Source organism: Nicotiana tomentosiformis, chromosome 8 (assembly GCF_000390325.3).
Source record: "Nicotiana tomentosiformis chromosome 8, ASM39032v3, whole genome shotgun sequence".
Lineage (NCBI taxonomy): Eukaryota > Viridiplantae > Streptophyta > Magnoliopsida > Solanales > Solanaceae > Nicotiana > Nicotiana tomentosiformis.
This window is the reverse complement of record NC_090819.1, coordinates 131,333,959-131,352,984: the sequence shown is the minus strand read 5'-3', so window position 1 is coordinate 131,352,984 and position 19,026 is coordinate 131,333,959. Positions and strand designations below refer to the sequence as shown.

Below are 19,026 nucleotides of genomic sequence, written 5' to 3'. Positions count from 1 at the left end.
AGAATAACTACTCGATGCACAATTTTGAGTTAGCATCCATTGTTTACGGGCTTATGATTTGGAGGCATAATCTTTACGGTGTGTCATTTGAAGTGTTCACAAATCACATGAGACTATAACACTTATTCAAACAAAAAGGATCTGAACCTGACGCAACAGAGGTGCTTATAGCTACTAAAGGACTATGATATCACCATTTTTTATCATCCTTGAAAGGCCAATTTGGTGGACGATGCTTTGAGTAGGAAGGCTGAGAGCATGGGGTGTCCTGCTTTTATTCCAGTTGGGGAGCGATTGTTAGCCTTGGTGTCCTGCTTTTATTCCAGTTGGGGAGCGATTGTTAGCTTTGGATAATCAATCTTTGGCTAATAGATTCGTGAGGTTGGATATTTCAGAGCCTAGACGGGTTCTTGCTTGTGTTGTGTCGTGATCGTCTTTGTTTGAGTGTATCAAGGCACATCAGTATGCTGATCCCCAGTTTCTTGTCCTCAAGGACACGGTGCAAAACGATGATGCTAAGGAGGTGACTATTAGTGATGATTTGGTATAGAGACTTCAAGGCGAAATTTGTATGTCCATTGTGGATGGGTTGCTGGAGGGGATTCTTCAGGAGGCCCATAGTTCGCGGTATTCCATTCATCCAGGTGCGATGAAGATTTACCATGATTTGAAGCAGCACTACTGGTGTAGAAGAATGAAGAAAGATATTGTGGAGCATGTGGCTTGCTGTTTGAACTATCAACAGGTTAAGTACCAGTATCATAGACCGGATGGTTTACTTCAGAGGATATTCCGGAGTGGAAGTGGGAGCGTATCACTATAGATATTGTGGTTTGGCGTCCGCGTACCTTGAGGAACTTTGATGAAGGTGAGTACGACATTTCATCCCTAGACGGATTGGTGGCTCATGGGACCAGTTCATACCACTAGCAGAGTTCGCCTACAACAACTATCAATCGAGCATCTAGATGGCTCCGTATGAGGCCTAATATGGGAGGCGATGTCGTTCTCCGGTATTTTTGTTTGAGCCTGGGGAGGCTAGTTTGATGGGCACTGATTTTGTCTGCGATGCTTTGGAGAAGGTGATGTTGGTTCAAAAGCGGCATCATACATCGCAGTACAAGCAAAAGAGTTATGTTGATATGAGGGCTCGTGATTTATCATTCATGGTGGGTGAGAAGTTTCTACTCAGATGTTCTCCCCTAAAGGGTTTGATGACGTTCGGTAAGAAGGGAAAGTTGAGACCTCGGTATAGTGGTCCTTTTGAGATACTTGAGAGAGTGGGTGAGGTGGCCTACATACTTGCATTGCCACCTAGTTTATTGGGAGTTTATCACGTTTTTCGTGTTTCTATGCTCCGGAAGTATTATGGAGATCCGTCACATGTGTTAAATTCCAGCTCAGTCCAACCTATCAAGGATTTGACCTATGTTGAGGTGCTGGTGGCTATTTTTGACTAGCAGGTCCGAAAGTTGAGGTCGAAGAACATTTAATCGGTGAAGGTTCAATTGAGAGGTCAACCGGTCGAGGAGGCGACTTGGGAGACCGACCATGATATTTGTTGCCGTTATCCTCCTTTTTTGGCTTTTCAAGTATGTCTCTATACTTGTTGGAGGATGAATGTTTGTTTAAGAGGGGGAGAATGTAACGACTCGACCAACTGTTTTGTGTATTTGATCCTGTTTTTCCTTTTTGAATCTTCCTGTATTTGTATTTGTGGTTTCGTGACTTGCAGGGATTGTTGGTCAGGTTTCGCGAAGGTTTTGGGTTGATTTGGAATGCTTGGTTCTTAGTTTGGAACTTAGGTTAAGAGTGTTGACTGAGGTTTGACTGTTGTGAAAATGACCACATAACGGTATTTTGATTGTTCCAATAGGTTTTTATGGTGATTTTGGACTTAGGAATATGCTCAGAATTGGATTTGGATGTTCCTATGTTAAATTGGTTCTTCTTGCCGAAAGTTGGCAATTTGGAGGCTTAGAAATTTCCTAGGTTTGACCATAGGTTGACTTTGTGGCTATCGGGTTTGGATTTTGGTTTCGATACTTGGATTACGTCCGTTTTGGCATTTTAAACTTGTGTGCAATGTTTGGTGTCATTCAAAGTTGGTTTGATAAGAATCAAACACTTGGTTGTGATTTTATCGGTTCTTGAGTTTCATCATGAATTTTATGTGTTTTGGTGTCTGACTCGTAGTTCTGAATGTCTTTTGAGTTTGCGATAAGATCGCGAGCAAGATCGTATGATATTTCTAGACTTGTGCGAATGTTTGGTGTGGAGCCCCGAGGGCTCGGGTGAGTTGCAAACATGTTTCAGATTGGTTTGGACTTGATTCATCATTACTTGTGTGCTGGTGCTACAGTTATAGAAAATGCGAGCACCAGTTCACATTTTCATATACTCCATTTGCAAAGTAACAATCGCATTTGCGAAGGGGGCAGTGGATGGTAGGCTTTGCATTTGCGTCGCAAGCCTCACAAATGTGAAGTGGGTTGGGTTGGGAGCAGGTCGCTTTTGCGCAGGTGTATTTCATCGCATATGCTAAGTGAGTGTCACTTTTGCAACATTCTCTGGAATTTTTGGGATTTTTATTATGTTTTGAAAAATAAAAATTTGAGATTTGAGGGTCAAATTGGACTGGCATTTGAAAACCAAACATCTATATGGACTTGTGGTTTTATGGGTAGTCGAGATAATGTTAATGTGCATTATGTTGTTAATGGCATTCCATTATGACTAGATTTATGACTAGATTTGGCATTCTATTATTAATGTGCATGCGGCGACATAAGAGTAGGTTGTGGAGGATAGTTATGAGATATATCGGGGGTGATTCCTGTTATTGTTTATATGTTGGAACCGAGGGTTGATGTTTTGATCAAATTCTTATTTTTATTAAATGACTTTCCCTTGTGTTTTATGTGTCGTTGGTGGAATCCAATATGTTATCACATGACCTGGTCCCATTGATATGTTGTTGGCAAATGCACATTTTCTTACATTGACTTGTTGTTAAACATTCTTCGAGGTGGTTAATATTTGTTTCGTTATATTTTCTGTTGTTAGTTTTATTTTGATATCTTTCACATGTTATTTTTACTAGTGAATGTTTTTACTTTAAACGAGGTTAGTCTTGACACTTACTGGGTATAGATTGTGGTGTACTTATACTATGCTTCTGCATATTTTTGTGCAGATCCAGGTATATCGTATCGTGCTGGACACTAGAGAGTTGAGCCAGAGCTGCAGAGACTTCAAGGTATATATGTTGTTCCGCTCACAGGCATTGAAGTCACCTTATGTTGATTCCTTACTACTGTTTATTGTATCCAAAATAATGTTGTATTTTGATACTTCTTGTACACTCTCTATCGAGCTTATGACTCAGTATTAGTGTGTTTGGGAATTTGACTATTGTATTTCTATTTTTGGTTATGTTATCGTACTTTTTCAGCTTTTATTAATATTTGCGTTGTTATTAATATGTTGATCGTGTTATGTGATAGGCTTACCTAGTCTTATAAACTAGGTGTCATCACGACCCTAAGGTGGAATTTTTGGGTCGTGACAGAGCCAAACTAAAACATGAATCCTATATTGCAGTAGAGAGAGAAAAATAGCGACCAAGCTCTTTTGAGCTTTAATGGTTGCCATGTCCGGCGGGCAACCATTGTTATCGGCTGGTCAGCCCTCCCCCCCCACCCTCACCCCAAACTCTACTGCCCCAAACACCAATTCTCAGCCAATGGATTACTCAAAACTGCTCAAACCTAGTACGTTAAATGCAGCCATACACGAACGGGCGACCACTCTTGAAGCTATTCCCCTTCGTAGAGCTGCGTTATTGAATGGCAAAACTGTTGTCCAGTTTACAGAAGAAGAAGTTGAAAGAATGAACGTGATCGAAAGCCTACAGTATGCTATCGTTGGAAAACTAACTTATGGCTGGACATACCTACAAAAGTAACGTCGCATAATCCCTGGACAGTATGGTATCGAAGGTGAGTGTAATATTGATGCTCTAAGGGACATGCATGTTCTAATAAGAATGGTATAATGGCAGGATTTTATTAGTTTTACTTCGAAAAAATGCTTATTACATTAAGGACAAGGATGTATACGAGTATGAGTTGAGGCCTTTGATATATGATTCTAAATTTAAAGCTGGTGAGGAAACTCCTAAAGCCATGGCGTGGATATCATTTCCAAGTTTATCACCTACATTTTTTGTTAAGGAATATCTATTTTCTTTAGCTTCAGTAGTGGGAAAGACTTTGCATCTAGATATGGCTAATATCAATAAAACTAGACCCAGTTGTGTGATGGTGAGGTGATGGATGATGAGGAATAGTACCAGTCGACCAAGGAGCAAATAACCAGGTTCAAGTGGGAAATAAGTTTGCAGTTTTAGAGGTGATGGGTGATGAGAAAGAAAATGGTAATCAATTGATGTTAATGGATGATCAAACAAGTCCTAGATATCCAGTAACTGGGAATCAAATAGCAGCTCAACAAAGGCGGAAATCTAATGCTAATAATGTTGGGAAGTTTAATCCAGCAGCACCAGTTTTTAATCCTAATTTAGCTGGGATTTGTTAAACAAATGGTCGTGTGGATACCACTCCAGCTGGGAATGGGAAGGAGACAAATAGAACTAAGGAATCAACTGCTCAGTGGGTACAAAGAACCTTCAAGGACAATGCAGTTGATATTAATACATCATGTCAGGACATACCATCGCAAGATACTCTTGGGGATAGAGAATTGGCCAAAACCCCTGACAATAAATCTGCTGGATCTAAGAGAAGGATTCTGATGAAGGTGAAGTTCTAGACGGAGTACCAGCTGATGATGAACCGGTTCATGATGATCAACAGGGAGAGGAACAAAGTGTAAATGGAGATCCCATTGTTACAGCTAATAACACTTCTGAAGAAAATCCAAACAATGTTAATATGGAGTCCAATGAGCAGGTAGAAGTAAAAGATATGCAGGTTGCAACAAGAAGCGATGGAATAGGTATAGAGTATTCTCAAGGGAAAGGGACTGATGCTATTTATCCAGGAGGAACAGGGGAGATTGCAGTACAAAAGGTGATTGTTTATGATAATCAAAAGGAGAATGCAAATATTGGGAATGAGCAGTTGCTCAATGCACAACCTCCAATTCAACCTAAAGATATTGTTCCATTGAATTGCACACAATTGAAGTTGTAGAATAAAGGAGAGGAACAAGCTATGGTGCCTAAACTTCAAAAACCAAATATTTTGGCTGCACTAGGAGTTAATGATGCCAGTGATGCAGATGAAGAAGTTGACCGAACAGGCAAGGATTTGGATCAAGAATCTACAGTGCAGAATTTCCTCAATGTAGCTAGGCAGGGTGATCTATCACCTAGGCATATTGAAAAGGCTAAATCAGCAGCAAAAGGAAGGAAGAAATAGCAGAAAGACAACACTACTTTGCATATAGGTGGTGTACAAACGAGGAGGACTCTAACCAAATCAAATAATCTGTAATGGATACACTTATCTGGAATATAAAGTCAATAAACACTCAACAAGCTTTTGAGAGACTTATCAAGATGCATAGGCAGCACCATTTTGAATTTATAAGATTAATGGAGCCAATGCAACAAGCTGGAAAATTGGAGAGATATAGAAGAAAAATTGGTTTTGCGCAATCAATTGCAAAATGTGTCAAACAAGATTTGGGCTTTCATTCATAAGGTATTTGATGTTACTATTATGTATAACATGGTACAGCAGCTGACACTACGAATTTTCCATACTGAAACACATGTAGAGCTTATTCTTATTTGGGTATACGCTAAATGTGACGCCATTGAGAGAATATAATTATGGGACTCAATGTATACAATGGCAGGGGACATGTCTGTTCCATGACTTGTAGGTGGTGATTTTAATGTTATTTAGGATGAGGAAGAAAAGTTTGGTGAATTGCCAGCATCATTGAATGAAATAGATGACTTTCGACACTGCATCAATTCATGTAACTTATTTGATCTTGGCTTCAATGGTAGTATATTTACTTGGTGGAATGGTAGGGCAGAAGAGTATTGTATTTTCAAGAGGCTGGATAGATGTCTAGCAAATGTTGAATTTCAGTAAACTTTCCCAGGAATTGAAGTAACAGATCTGTTGAAGATTGGATCATATCACAACCCCATGTTATGAAGTGTGACATAGAGGCTGCTCCAGTGAAGAAACCTTTGAGGTTTCTTAATTTTTGGCTTAAGCATGAGTCATTCAAAGAAGTAGTGATATAGAACTGGTATGCAGACTCCTGTGAAAATCCATTTGTCATGTTTAATTACAAGTTAAAGAAGCTACAAAAGGCATTGTCAGCTCGGAGTAGCTCAACATATGGTGACATACTTCAGAAGATTACAAGTTTGGAGGAAGTAGTTATGTTTCATGAAGCTCAGTTTAAAGGTAGTCCTACAAAGATGAATAGGGAGAGACTACAGAAAGTGTAGGCAGAGCTGATCAGATTCCTTGCCTTGGAGGAACAATAATTGAAATAGAAATCAGGAATGGCTTGGTTCAAATATGGTGACAAGAACACCAAATGCTTTCATGCTCAAGTCAATGGTCGAAGGAAGCGGCTGCAACTCAAAATGATTCAAAATAGTCGAGGTAACTGGGTTGAGGAAGATGAAAAAATTATTGTTGAAGCAGTTAAATTCTATGAAGATCAGTTTAGAGAAACAACAGTCCCTACATTATTTAACATACTAAATCATGTGCCTAGACTGGTTGATATGGAGCAGAATTCAGAACTGGTGAAGCAGCCAACAAAAGAAGAGGTTAAAAATGTAGTGTTTGGTTTAAATGGAGACAGTGCAGGAGGGCCAGATGGTTACATAGGCAACTTCTATCATTCCTGTTGGGACATAATTGGAGATGATCTATTCTATATGGTAAGAGCTTTTTTCAATGGCCATGCATTACCAAAATATGTGACTCACACAAATCTAGTCCTTTTACCTACGAATAAAGAGGTGACAACATTTTCTGATATGAGGCCTATAAGCCTTAGCAATTTTACCAACAAAGTCATTTCAAGGGTGATTCATGAGAGGCTAGTGAGGCTATTGCCTAATATTATTTTCGAGGAGCAAGCTGGATTTGTGAAAGGGAGGAGCATCGTTGAAAATGTACTGCTCACTCAGGAGATAATTACAGACATTAGGCTCAGAACAAAAGCTGGACCAAATGTGGTAATGAAGCTCGACATGACTAAGGCATATAACAGGTTGTCTTGGATCTTTTTGACTAAAGTGTTTAGGAAGATGGGGTTTTCTGAGAGATTTATTGGTTTAGTGTTTTGAATTATGTCAAAAAATTGGTATTATGTGCTCATCAATGGGCAGGCTTATGGGTTTTACAACTCATCAAGAGGTGTCAAGCAAGGGGATCCATTGTCACCCACCCTATTTATTCTAGCTGTTGGGGCACTGTCGAGGGGTCTAAATGCTTTACATTTGAACTTGTATTTCTATGGCTTTAGCATGCCTAAATGGAGTCCCAAAATCAACTATTTAGCCTACGCAGACAACCCTATTATTTTCTCTTCATCTGATGCTACATCTCTGCGATTAATAATGGAAGTTTCAAGTGTATATGAGGCTGTATCTGGGCAGGTGGTGAACAAGCGTAAATATGCAGTTTACATCACCATTCAACAAGTATTGAGGTGGCTACAAAAGTTGAAAGAATCACTGGGATCAAAAGGTAGGAATTCCCATTGATCACTAAGGTACTGGACAAATTGCAAGCATGGAAGGGGAAGTTGTTTTCTATAGGAGGCAGAGTTGTGTTGATTGCTCAGGTGCTTCAGAATATGCCCATACACCTACTCTCTACAGTAAATCCTCCTAACTATGTTATAAACAAGTTGCATAAAATATTTGATCAGTATTTTGGAGTAGCTCAGTAGGAGGCAATAGTAGGCATTGGGCATCTTGGAACACCTTGTGTATGCCATATGAAGAGGGTGGAATTGGCTTTAGATCACTGTACGATGTATCTAAACCATTGTTCTGCAAATTAGGGTGGAACTATCGAACCAAGCCAAGTCTGTGGAGCTCATTTATGAGCCAGAAGTATTGTAAAAAAATGAATTATGTGATTGCTCCATGAAGGAAAGGGTCACATGTATGGAGGAAGATGTTAGAGAGTATGAATTTAATTGAGCACCAAGTAATGTGGCATCCAAAGATGGGATCCTCACTTTTTTGGTATGACAACTGGACAGGATTTAGAGCTTTGCACTTCATTGCTCCTTAAGATTTTGGGATAGACGTGTCAGTTCATAATGTATATGATGTGGTTGAGGAGGTTGCATGGAATGTAGATAGACTTATGGAGGTTTTACCTGAGGAATATGCCCTGTATATTGTTGAAATAATCAAGGAACCTACTATGCATGAGGTACTTGACATCCCTTATTGGATGTTGGAAACTCAAGGCTACTTCAGTGTTAAAAATTCCTGGGATTATTTGACAAGGAGAGATGAACCAAGAGCGACTTATAAGATGATTTGGGTGAAGGGCCTACCTTTCAAAATTGCATTTTTCACGTGAAAAGTTTGGAAAGAAAAATTACCTCTATATGACTTCATGAGGAGACTAGGATATTATATGCCCTCAAAATGCTGGTGTTGTACACAACTAAAGGATGAAACTCTACAACATATGTTTTTCAATTCTGAGACTGCAAGAAATGTTTGGAGGTACTTTCTTTCCAGGGAAGGTATTGACATGGAGGGGTTGACAATGCATCAAGGTATTACCAAATGTTGGACTGCCAAGGTTTGTGCTAGGCTCAAACCAATTATGCAGGCTTTACCTTCTTGTGTAGTGTGGGAATTATGGAAGAGAAGGAATAGCATGAAGTATGGAGATACTGTCTCAACTAGTCATGTGATATACCAAGTCTCATCCAGTCTACAAGGCCTTGTACAAGTAAGAAAGCCATGAGTGTGTAATGCTCCACACAAACGACATGAATTACTATTTAGGATGGAAAATTATACTACTCGATTGAAGATTGACAAAGTTTGCTAGGATTTGCCAGGGGAATGCTGGCTCAAAGTAAAATAGATGGTGCGTCGAAAGGGGAAACCAGGAAGGAGTGCAATTGTATACTACATAAGGAATGAAACTGGAGATATATGTTATGCAGCGGGAAAGGAAATATATGAGTCTACAATCACAGAGTCAAAGGAAGTGGCTATTGTAGAAGCATTGAGGTTTTGCAGGTTGGAAGTGGTTATGGAGATATAGAATGCCAAGATTTCTGGCAACTGGATATTCAAGGGAGGAGGATAGTAAATTAGGAAAAATTGCAATGTCCATACTTGAGGGTAAAGGTTGCCAAGAATTAAGGAGGGAGGAACTAAGGATGTGTAGGGGACGGGAGAGTTCACTAGATCAGCATGTTCAAATTCTTTGGGAGGAGTATATGTTGATCATTTTTTCACTAACCTTGTTTTCTTTTATGCAGGAAATGTTATTGTCTTAATGCCTTATCATATTTAACGAGCTCAATGGGTGGTATGAGCACTTAGTGCTCATTCCCTTAAAGGAGTAAGTATGGTAAGCATAAGCATGAACTTGGAGGGATTATAGAAGTGGCTAATGTGCAGTATAATGAACATTACCTTCATGGTTCAAGGGTCAATCATTCTTACAATACCTATAGAAGTTACAGACATTAGAGGGACTCGTGGTGGTTTTCAATATGATCCACACAATAGGATTGCACCAAGATGGAAGTACAAGAGTATGCTGCCCAGAAATATGCAGCATGTGCTATTGAATCAAGGAGCAAGGGGAATCCTATGGATAAACTCAATGCAGTCCAGCTCTTCAACACTACGTACAAGGATCCAAGGAAAATCACACAGGAATATTCACACATACAGCAATGCAGAGGAAATTGATTCCACTTGAGAACATACAATCAATCACTATGCTCAAATCCATATGGAGAAGAGCATGGCGATTAGTTTTTTCACTAACCTTGATTTCTTTTTTGCAGGAAATCTTAATGTGGTCATGCCCTACTCTTTGAACAACTTCCAGTTGGTGGAATTAGTACTATGTACTCATTTTACTGGGAGGGAAGCAAGGATAGGCATAAGCATGGCATTGAAGATTCTAAGGAAAATGCTAAGTGATTACAATAGTATAGGGGAACTGTTGCATGGAAATCTTCATGTCCGTTGTCCCAATAAGTTAAGGAAAGTAATAAATTTAGCAAACAACAGTAGAATGCAAGCTGATAAGGACAGAAACAAAGGAAAATTTTCAACACTGCCCAAATTTTCTCGGTTGAGGCAATGTGGTTTGAGTCATTGCACAGATCACATGAGTTGGATAACAAGAAGATGCTATACATTAACATCACTACTGATATGCAAGGAAGATGGGCTAGGAGAGGATACATATACAAAGGAACCAATTGTGATGAAATTCTGGACACAAGATACCATAGTCACAACACTGCCCAGTGGTATGTGGGCGAGACACTAGCTTTCAAAGGACTCTATGGGTTTCAAGAAGAGGACAACCAGGAAAGGATAAGCAACAAAATCACCTATGACACACGAGGAAGGCATGCTATCAAGGGATTCACACTTAAAAACAAGGATCATGAACGAAAACAGGGCGCAAAAGGACACACTCACCATGAAATCTCACGATTGGACACTTGATAAAATGCAGTATTTGGTCTCAAATTACTATAGCTCATCTTTTTGCATGTTCTTAACACATGAGAATGCACTGTTTCATGCAAAGCACATAATCATTTCAATGCTAAAAATCATCAATAAGAAGAGCCAACATGGCAAAATCAAAAGTTTTACGAACTGTGGCCATCTCTGTAATGTAATATCTTATTGCATTAGCCACTTTTTAGTACATTGTGTGATACTCAAGATTCATAATAGGGAGTATGTAATTTCATTAGGCACGAAGATACATTTCATAGACTCATTGACATTGTTTTTTAATTTATTTTATATATATAAAAAAAAACTAGCCCTAGACACCTCGCCTAGTGGATTTGCTAAACAAAAAAGATAAAGGGTGAAAAGAGTAACTTTGGGTAGGGGTCTCATGAAACAAAGTTATGAATTTATATAGGAAATAATAGATGAATACCATAAGGTGTGTTACTTTTTAAATTTAATATTTGGTGATTATGAATATGAAATGCATATGAGTTATGAATATTATAAATAGTATAAGTGAAGGTGGTATGTGTTATGAAAGTAAAATTTTAAATTTTAAAGCAAATAAAAGACAATAAAGATAAATGGAAATGGTATTCAAGTGTTAAGCTACGTGCGATATGTTCTAGAAAACTGCTACATTGGGTTCTTGATTACTCTGTTGTGTTAAACAACTTAAATGAGAGAAATGAAGGGGAAAATAGTATTAAAAAAAAGAACAATTACCATAAAGTTACACATTAAACATTTGAGAGTTATGGATATGAAATGTATGGGAGTGATTGATATTATTAAAAGTATAGGTTATGAAGATAAAAAGTGTGAGTTATAAAAATATATTAATGTAAACTAAATTGAATGAATGATAAAAACTTCAAAAAATAATTTAGAGAAAAAAAGATGAATATGCCTTTTTTGCTTAAGAGAGGTGCCACCTAACTTTTCTATTTCTCTCTTACATATAGGCTATGTTGATTACAACGACATGCTATTACATGGTAATACTTTTTAAAAATAAAAATAAAAATGCCAAGTAATTCAAAGAAATAAGATAACTACCAATTGAATAAGATACTATTCTACATAGATTAAAGAATTATATGAGAACTTACATTGTACTATAATGAGAGTTTTTCTGGAAAAGAAAAGAAAGAAGAATAGTCGACGGTAAAACTCTAACGATTAAATATAGAAGAGAAGAACATTTGGGAATAATGACTGACTTTATTCTTTATATTGATAAGAAGATGTTGGATTGTTTGTGTGATGACCTGATAGGTTATTTTGAGTACTAGCTTCATTTTCTATGTTTCGGGACATCTAGTAGCTTTATCCGATGATATATGACTTGCGTGCATGATCCTTATTATTTTTTAGAAAGCTTATATCAGAATTTTAAAGAAAATATGATTATTGGCTTTAAACACAACTAGAGGTGACAACGGTCAACTTATTTTGTAAACGACCTCGGATCAGTTTTTTAATGATTCTAATAGGTTAGTATGATGTTTTTGGACTTGTACGCATATTTTGTTGTGGTCCCGGGTGACCAGAGGCCATTTCGGCGCATTATGTGAACAATTAGAAAATAGAATTTCTGTCTATAATTTTCTTGGTCCAACACTCAGGCTCCTGATTTACTTAGTTGGTGTAACTCTTTAGTTTCCACTTCCCTCTGATTAACCTTCATGTAGGCTTAAGCTATCTTCCGATCTGCGGCTCATGGTATTAGTTATTCCTTTAGCCATTCATGGACACTATGGAATATCCATGATACAATCCTTTAACAATTCAATCATTTGTCTATGACCTGGACTTAATTCTTTCTTTTAACTTATACTGGAGTATTCTACGTCTGTATGATTGCCAACATATATGTTTCATGTATAAAACTCCAAACTCTTAAGTGCATTCATAACGTAACTAACTCTGGGTCATTAATCGAATAATCCTTTTCGTTCCTTCTCAGCTTTCTTTAAATGTAAGTAATTACTTTTTCTAGTCTTTTTCCCTCTTTTTGCATGCATACTTAGCTTATCTAAGTTCTCATGCATGCTGAAGTTTTTTTGCAACTCATATGGTCTAGAAAATTACTTTTTGTTTTACTCCCAGCTCATTAGCCATGGTAGGTGCAACTTTTTTTTGGAGTGCATATAATTTTGTAGTTAGACTGTTGTTACACAACCATTTCCTCTTTAGGTCACTGTGCTTTGGTTGAAGCATTCTTCCTTACTTCCACAGCTAGTCTTTCATTGTAGTATTTAGGGAGGATCTTCTGATTCTTGTAAAGTTGTGAGCTTATTACATTGTATACTCGACGGAGCTTTTGATGTCCTACCTTGCCTATAATTATCCGTAGTAACTTACCTCCACACCCTTGTGCTTGTAGGTTTGCTTCTTAACTGATATCTTGAATGTCTTCCCAATGGCACTCTCTTTTATTCCCGTAATACTCATACAGTACCTTTAACTACCCTAACTCATATCTGAATATATCTCAAGTATTTCAATGACATTACTGTGAGGCTGAATTCACTATATTGGGTTTTACTATGTTTATCTTGCATGATCTGCTGACTCGTCTGTAACCTCTTGTTTAGCCATAACTAGGCTCTTCCTTAATCAACTACCAACTACTCGTTGGCCCATTATCATATCAATGCCCCGCGTAATCTTTCTTAGGTTATTTCCTTTGTTTTAACTTACCTCTTACACTGGCTCCTTATCTATCAATAACATTTCGGGCAGGAACCCTTACTTCCTTTCCTTGACGTCGTGTTTGCATAATGCAGTGGTATCGTAGCATATCGGTAGGCTTTGAATAAGTTCAATCTCATTATTTTTTTTATTTTACCTCATTCTTCCTTTACCACTCTATGATTACTAGAACCACTAAATTCTGACTTCACGCCACATCACTCCATATTCCCCCCTTTAGGGAAGTACTAAGAGCTAGAGCTACGACAATCTGCCTATAGATGTTTTACCTTTTCATATTTGACGTCTTTTCACATAATCGATTACCCTTACTCGCCTTGTGGTACTGCTTCTGTACCAAGGATAACAAAATTCCTTGCTCGCGAGGGTGACACTTAGTATAATTGGCACATACAGTCCCTTAAGCTTAACTTTGCTCACATTGCTTGCTTTAGGGAAGCGTTTTCCTGAATGACCATTCTCTAAATTTCTCATGAATCTTCTTTTGTTATCCATTCTATTATCGCCGCAACGCAATCTGAATTCTTAGGATGCTAATTATCACTCAGTCCCTAATTCATGTTTAGTTTATCCTGTTCACCTGCCCATACTGATTTCTATTACTCTGGGATCTAAATTTTTCCTTTTGGTAATCATGTTAGAGTGACGAATTTATTTCTCGAAATGAGGATGTGTCGTTATGACCTATAATCTTCCCCTGACTATAGACTCTGTAATACTGCCATTTTTGTTTTAATCTACTGTTGTCATCCATGTTGACATCTTACTCATAATGCTTCATTAACTCTCTTCTTATTTCACTACTAACATCTCTGTCTATCACCTTATTCTGAAAACTTCAACAAGACATTCTCTTGCTTTTAACTCCCCTTGCTCCATCTACTGGCTCTTCGGGTGGCTTAACATTCTCTCTCTACTAGGGACGAGAGCCATATTAAGATAATATTTATCCTTTCTAGGCTTCCAGTGCTTATGTTTGTAGTACTCATATCTAGCTGTAGTATTTTAGGGTGCACCATTGAGGTGTCTCACCAGGAGATCCATTACCACATTTGCACTATCCTTCGGAAATGTCAACCAACTCTACCAATCCATCCACTATTTTGGGTTACTCTATCCCTAGTCGGATCCTGATAACTCGTCCTTCTCTTAACCTATGTCTTTTAGCTCCCATAGGGCATAACTGAGATCGGTGTGGCCGATTGTACATACATTTGTCACTGTTGAAGGTAACTCAAAAAGCTTATATCTCCCTCTCTGAATGGTAAATAATGATAATTTTTATTAACTGGGTACCTCGTACCCTTCTTCATCTTGCTTCTTTTACTTCTTAAAACTTGTATTTATCTTCTGAATCTCTCATTGTCTTTCACAATAAAGATGGATAAATAATCTTGCCTTAACATTCCTCATCAGGAGGCTTACGCGTCTTAGTATACACATGATCTGCTGAATATTTCATATTTATCCATCATAAGCATGATGCAAAAATTGAGTTCCTCTGACTCAACTCTTCCACAACTATTTCTCTTACCAACTGTCTTTCTGGATGTAGGCATCGTTGTATTACGAATAAGATAGAGTTTAGGAAACTGAGTTCTTATAATTGAGCTCTACCACACGATCTAGAGTAAGAAGAAAGAGTGACAGTCCTAAATGCACTGTAGCCTCCTTCTTATAAGTGTGGTGCACACCACACCCATAAACAAGACTCTACTAGACATGGCTTGTAGACTCCCTAGGACAGAACTTCTCCGATACCACTTTTGTCACGACCTAAACCGATGGGCCGCGATGGGCACTCGGTACCTTACTCAACCGAGTACCAACGTAACGTATCTTTCTTATTACATCATCATATACATGTGATATACGGGCCTAATAGGCCAACATCGTCATTTATAAACTTAAAACATAGGCCGAAAAGGCCGTACAATCTTTCACGTACACGACATATGTCTATAAGCCTCTAAGAGTACATAAATGTCATAAAGGTTAGGACATGGCCCCGCCATACTAATCAGTACATGTCCTAATCATACTGATCACATAAGCAACTCCAGAATAAATGGAGTGCACCAACTTCTTTTGCCGAGCAGATCACCAACTTGGAGGACTCTCGACCTCTCTATCGAGACTTGTAAGCATGAAACGCAGTGTCCCTAGGCAAAAGGGACATCAGTACAAATAATGTACCGAGTATGTAAGGAATGAAATTCAGTAAATAATAGACATGAGAGAAACATGGAGTAAAAGACTCGACATGTACGTCTGTATAGCTCTATGAATCATTTCATTTTTATAATATCATGTATATGCATATAAAATGCCATTCCATGCATTGGTATATGCGTTCATAACATCATCAAGCCTCTAAGGGCATCCCATCATATCATTTCGGTCATTGTGGGCAAATCATCAACATATACCAGGTGATCAGGTGGTGGTACGTATATAATGCCATGACCTTTCCCATATCCTATATACATATACATACATATATATACGCGTATATAATGCCATCTGGTCATGGGTCGATGAGCATGTATAAATGCATGAAATGCATATGAAATACGTTAATAAAATCACTCGGTACGTCATAAGACCATTATGCCTCTTATTAATATCATGAAATAAACTTTACCAACTTACGTATTTTTGAGACCCATGAACAGATGATAAAATAATATGACACATGGGGAATCAAGAACATAAGCATCTCTAGTATTTCTATGAATAGTGTTATTTATGGAATTTGTGCATTTGCTCGTTTCGTTCGTGTCGTATAGATCATGCCAAAAAGAAAGAAGGGTTAGCCTTAATATAACTGGATTAGGGAAAAATCAATGTTATATTTCTTTTTGAGAATGATTGCACTGTACTCCCTTAGAATCGCAAAATCTCACTCTATATAGTAAAAATGGTCTTTGTACGAAATGTTTTGAAGAAACACGTTGCTAATCTTTCTAAGAAGTTTCGTATGAACTTAAGTAACCTCCATTACTATCATGTATCATCTTGGAGGAAACCTTCTTGCTGAACCTTTTCATTAATTTCATAGACACCAAAATGAATTGAAATTGGGTTTTAAGTCTTTTTGGAATGAAATGTTATTTTGAATCCCAATTCCTAGAAATGAAGTGTCTTGCCATTATCACTTAGGTTGCCACCGTTCCATTCCATTTTAAGAGTCATGAATATGGACAAGGCCTTACTTCCACGCAGGGTGGGGTGGGGAAATTTTAATCGTATCTTATAATCAATTAATTAATTAGGTAATATCCCGCTACCCGATAATTAACTAATTACCCGCATAATTAAGAATTATCTCAAATTACTTAAAATTCTACTTATTTTTAATACACTTTATACACCTTACTATCATGGCCATGTGGTACATTGTATGGTACTAGTCCATAAATACCGTGTATTGTAGCTCGGGTCATATTTTATCCCAAAATGACAAATTTCGACGTAACTCATTTTCTTCGATTTCCTTACCCTCTCACCTTCACGAATTTCCTTATCCCTTATTTGAAATAGCATAATACTTGTAACCTCAAAATAATCTTATTCCCGAGCATGCATCAATTTACTTATGGCGTACTTTCACGTACGAAAACATGTGGTGTAACAAGAATTCACTTACCTTGTGGTGCTTGATGAATATCATCTCAAAAGAGCTCTTAAAACCGGCCTACCCAAGTTAAAATGAAAGAAAATGAGCCAAATCATGTATTAAAATTAAATCTGCCCAGGCCCACTCTTCTTCGTGATCGCGAAAAATGCCTCATGATTTCGAAGGCCAACTTCTCCTAGATACCTAGGTACCCTTCGCGTTCATGATCTTATGGTCATATTCATGATGCCCAGCTGACCCTGCCCTTCGCGTTTGCATTCAAACAGTAGCATACATGAAAACCTTATGCCTCTCCGTACTCATGTTAGCCTCTTTGCGTTCGTGAAGAGTAAAAGTCAGGGCCCCTCATTAGCCCTCTTTTCAATCGCGGGACAACCCTCGCAATCGTGAAACACACCAACATACCAGCAATTTCACCCAAGTTCGAACATGCTCCGTGTGGTCCAAAACACACCTGATCCACCCAGGACCCTGTCCAAATGCATTTACAACACCGAAATCAAGAATCGCACCTCAAAACCTCATTTATCAACTTCTAAGCTTCTAACTCAATTCAACCAACTCCGAACGCGTCGAACCATACTTAGACAACTCGGAATGACACAAAATTTATGAACAACTCATAAATCACAATACAAAACTATTCTAAGGCTCGAAATCCCAAACGGATATCTATAATACAAAAATCCACTTCAAGTCAAACTTAGTAAATTCTAAAACCTTCACAATCCCAACTTTCAGTGAAAAGCGCCGAAACGCTTCCGGCCCACGCGAAACACAATCTGAACATACACCCAAGTCCAAAATCTTCATAAATCCGTATTGGAACCTTCAAATCCCGACTCTGAGGATGTCTACTCAAATCGTTGACTTAAGTCAAAATTGGTCACCGTAGGCCACTACTATGGAACTAAGTTTTCTGAATTCAACCTGAAGCCTTCCAAAACCAAACCCACCATACCCACAACTAATACAACAGTAAAATCACAAATTGGAAGTCTTAAATAGGGAACGTGGTTCTATATAGCAAAATGACCACGTCGTCATATTCTCCACCACTTAAACAAATGTTCATCCTCGAACGGGCCTAGAATCATGCTTGGATTGATGAATAAGTGTGGATATTTGCTCTTTATGTCCTCCTCAGCCTCCCAAGTCGCTTCCTCAACTGGTTGACCCCTCCATTGGACCTTACCGAAGAAATCTTCTTAGACCTCAACCGACAAACGTGCCTGTCAACAATGGCAAAAAGCTCTTCCTCATAACCCAAACTCTCATCTACCTGAATCGTGTAATAATCTAACATATGCGACCTATCGGCATGGTACTTCCGGAGCATAGACACATAAAAAACCAAATAAACTCCTGATAGACTGAGAGGAAAAGCAAGATCATAAGAAACCTCCCCAACTCGCCTCACCACCTCAAATGGGCTATCAAATGTAGGAATCAGCTTGCCCTTCTTTCCAAACCTCATGATACCCTTCATCACCGAGACCTTCAAGAGAACTTTCTCGCCCATCATAAATGATAAACCATGCGCTTTCTAATCTGAATAACTCTTATGTATTGGAGTATGCTATGCGAAGTCACTCTTCAATCAACTTTACCTTCTGCAAGGCATCCTTCAATAAATCAGTGATATATGACCTAGCCCCACCGGGCTCAAACCACTAGAAGGAGAAACGACATTGCCGGCCATATAAATCCTGAAATAGAGGCATCATGTTGCTAGACTGATAATTGTTATTATAAGAAAACTCGGCCAAACGCAACAGTCGATCCCACTGGCATCGGGTACATGTGCTCTAAGACATCTTATAGCATATGCTCTAAGCATATCCTCTAGAATATGAAATGTCTGCTTCAACTTCCCGTTAGTCTGCGGATCAAAAGTTGTGTT

The 19,026-nt window shown here is 38.3% G+C and overlaps 1 protein-coding gene across 1 annotated transcript; it reads right to left on the bottom strand.

The window, feature by feature from the left end:
* Window positions 1–18,255: 18,255 nt before the first annotated feature.
* LOC138898161 (uncharacterized) lies at window positions 18,256–18,645 on the bottom strand. Its single transcript, XM_070184202.1, has one exon. It carries the CDS (start codon window positions 18,643–18,645, stop codon window positions 18,256–18,258), a length of 390 nt encoding a protein of 129 aa, XP_070040303.1.
* Between the last annotated feature and the right edge of the window lie 381 nt (window positions 18,646–19,026).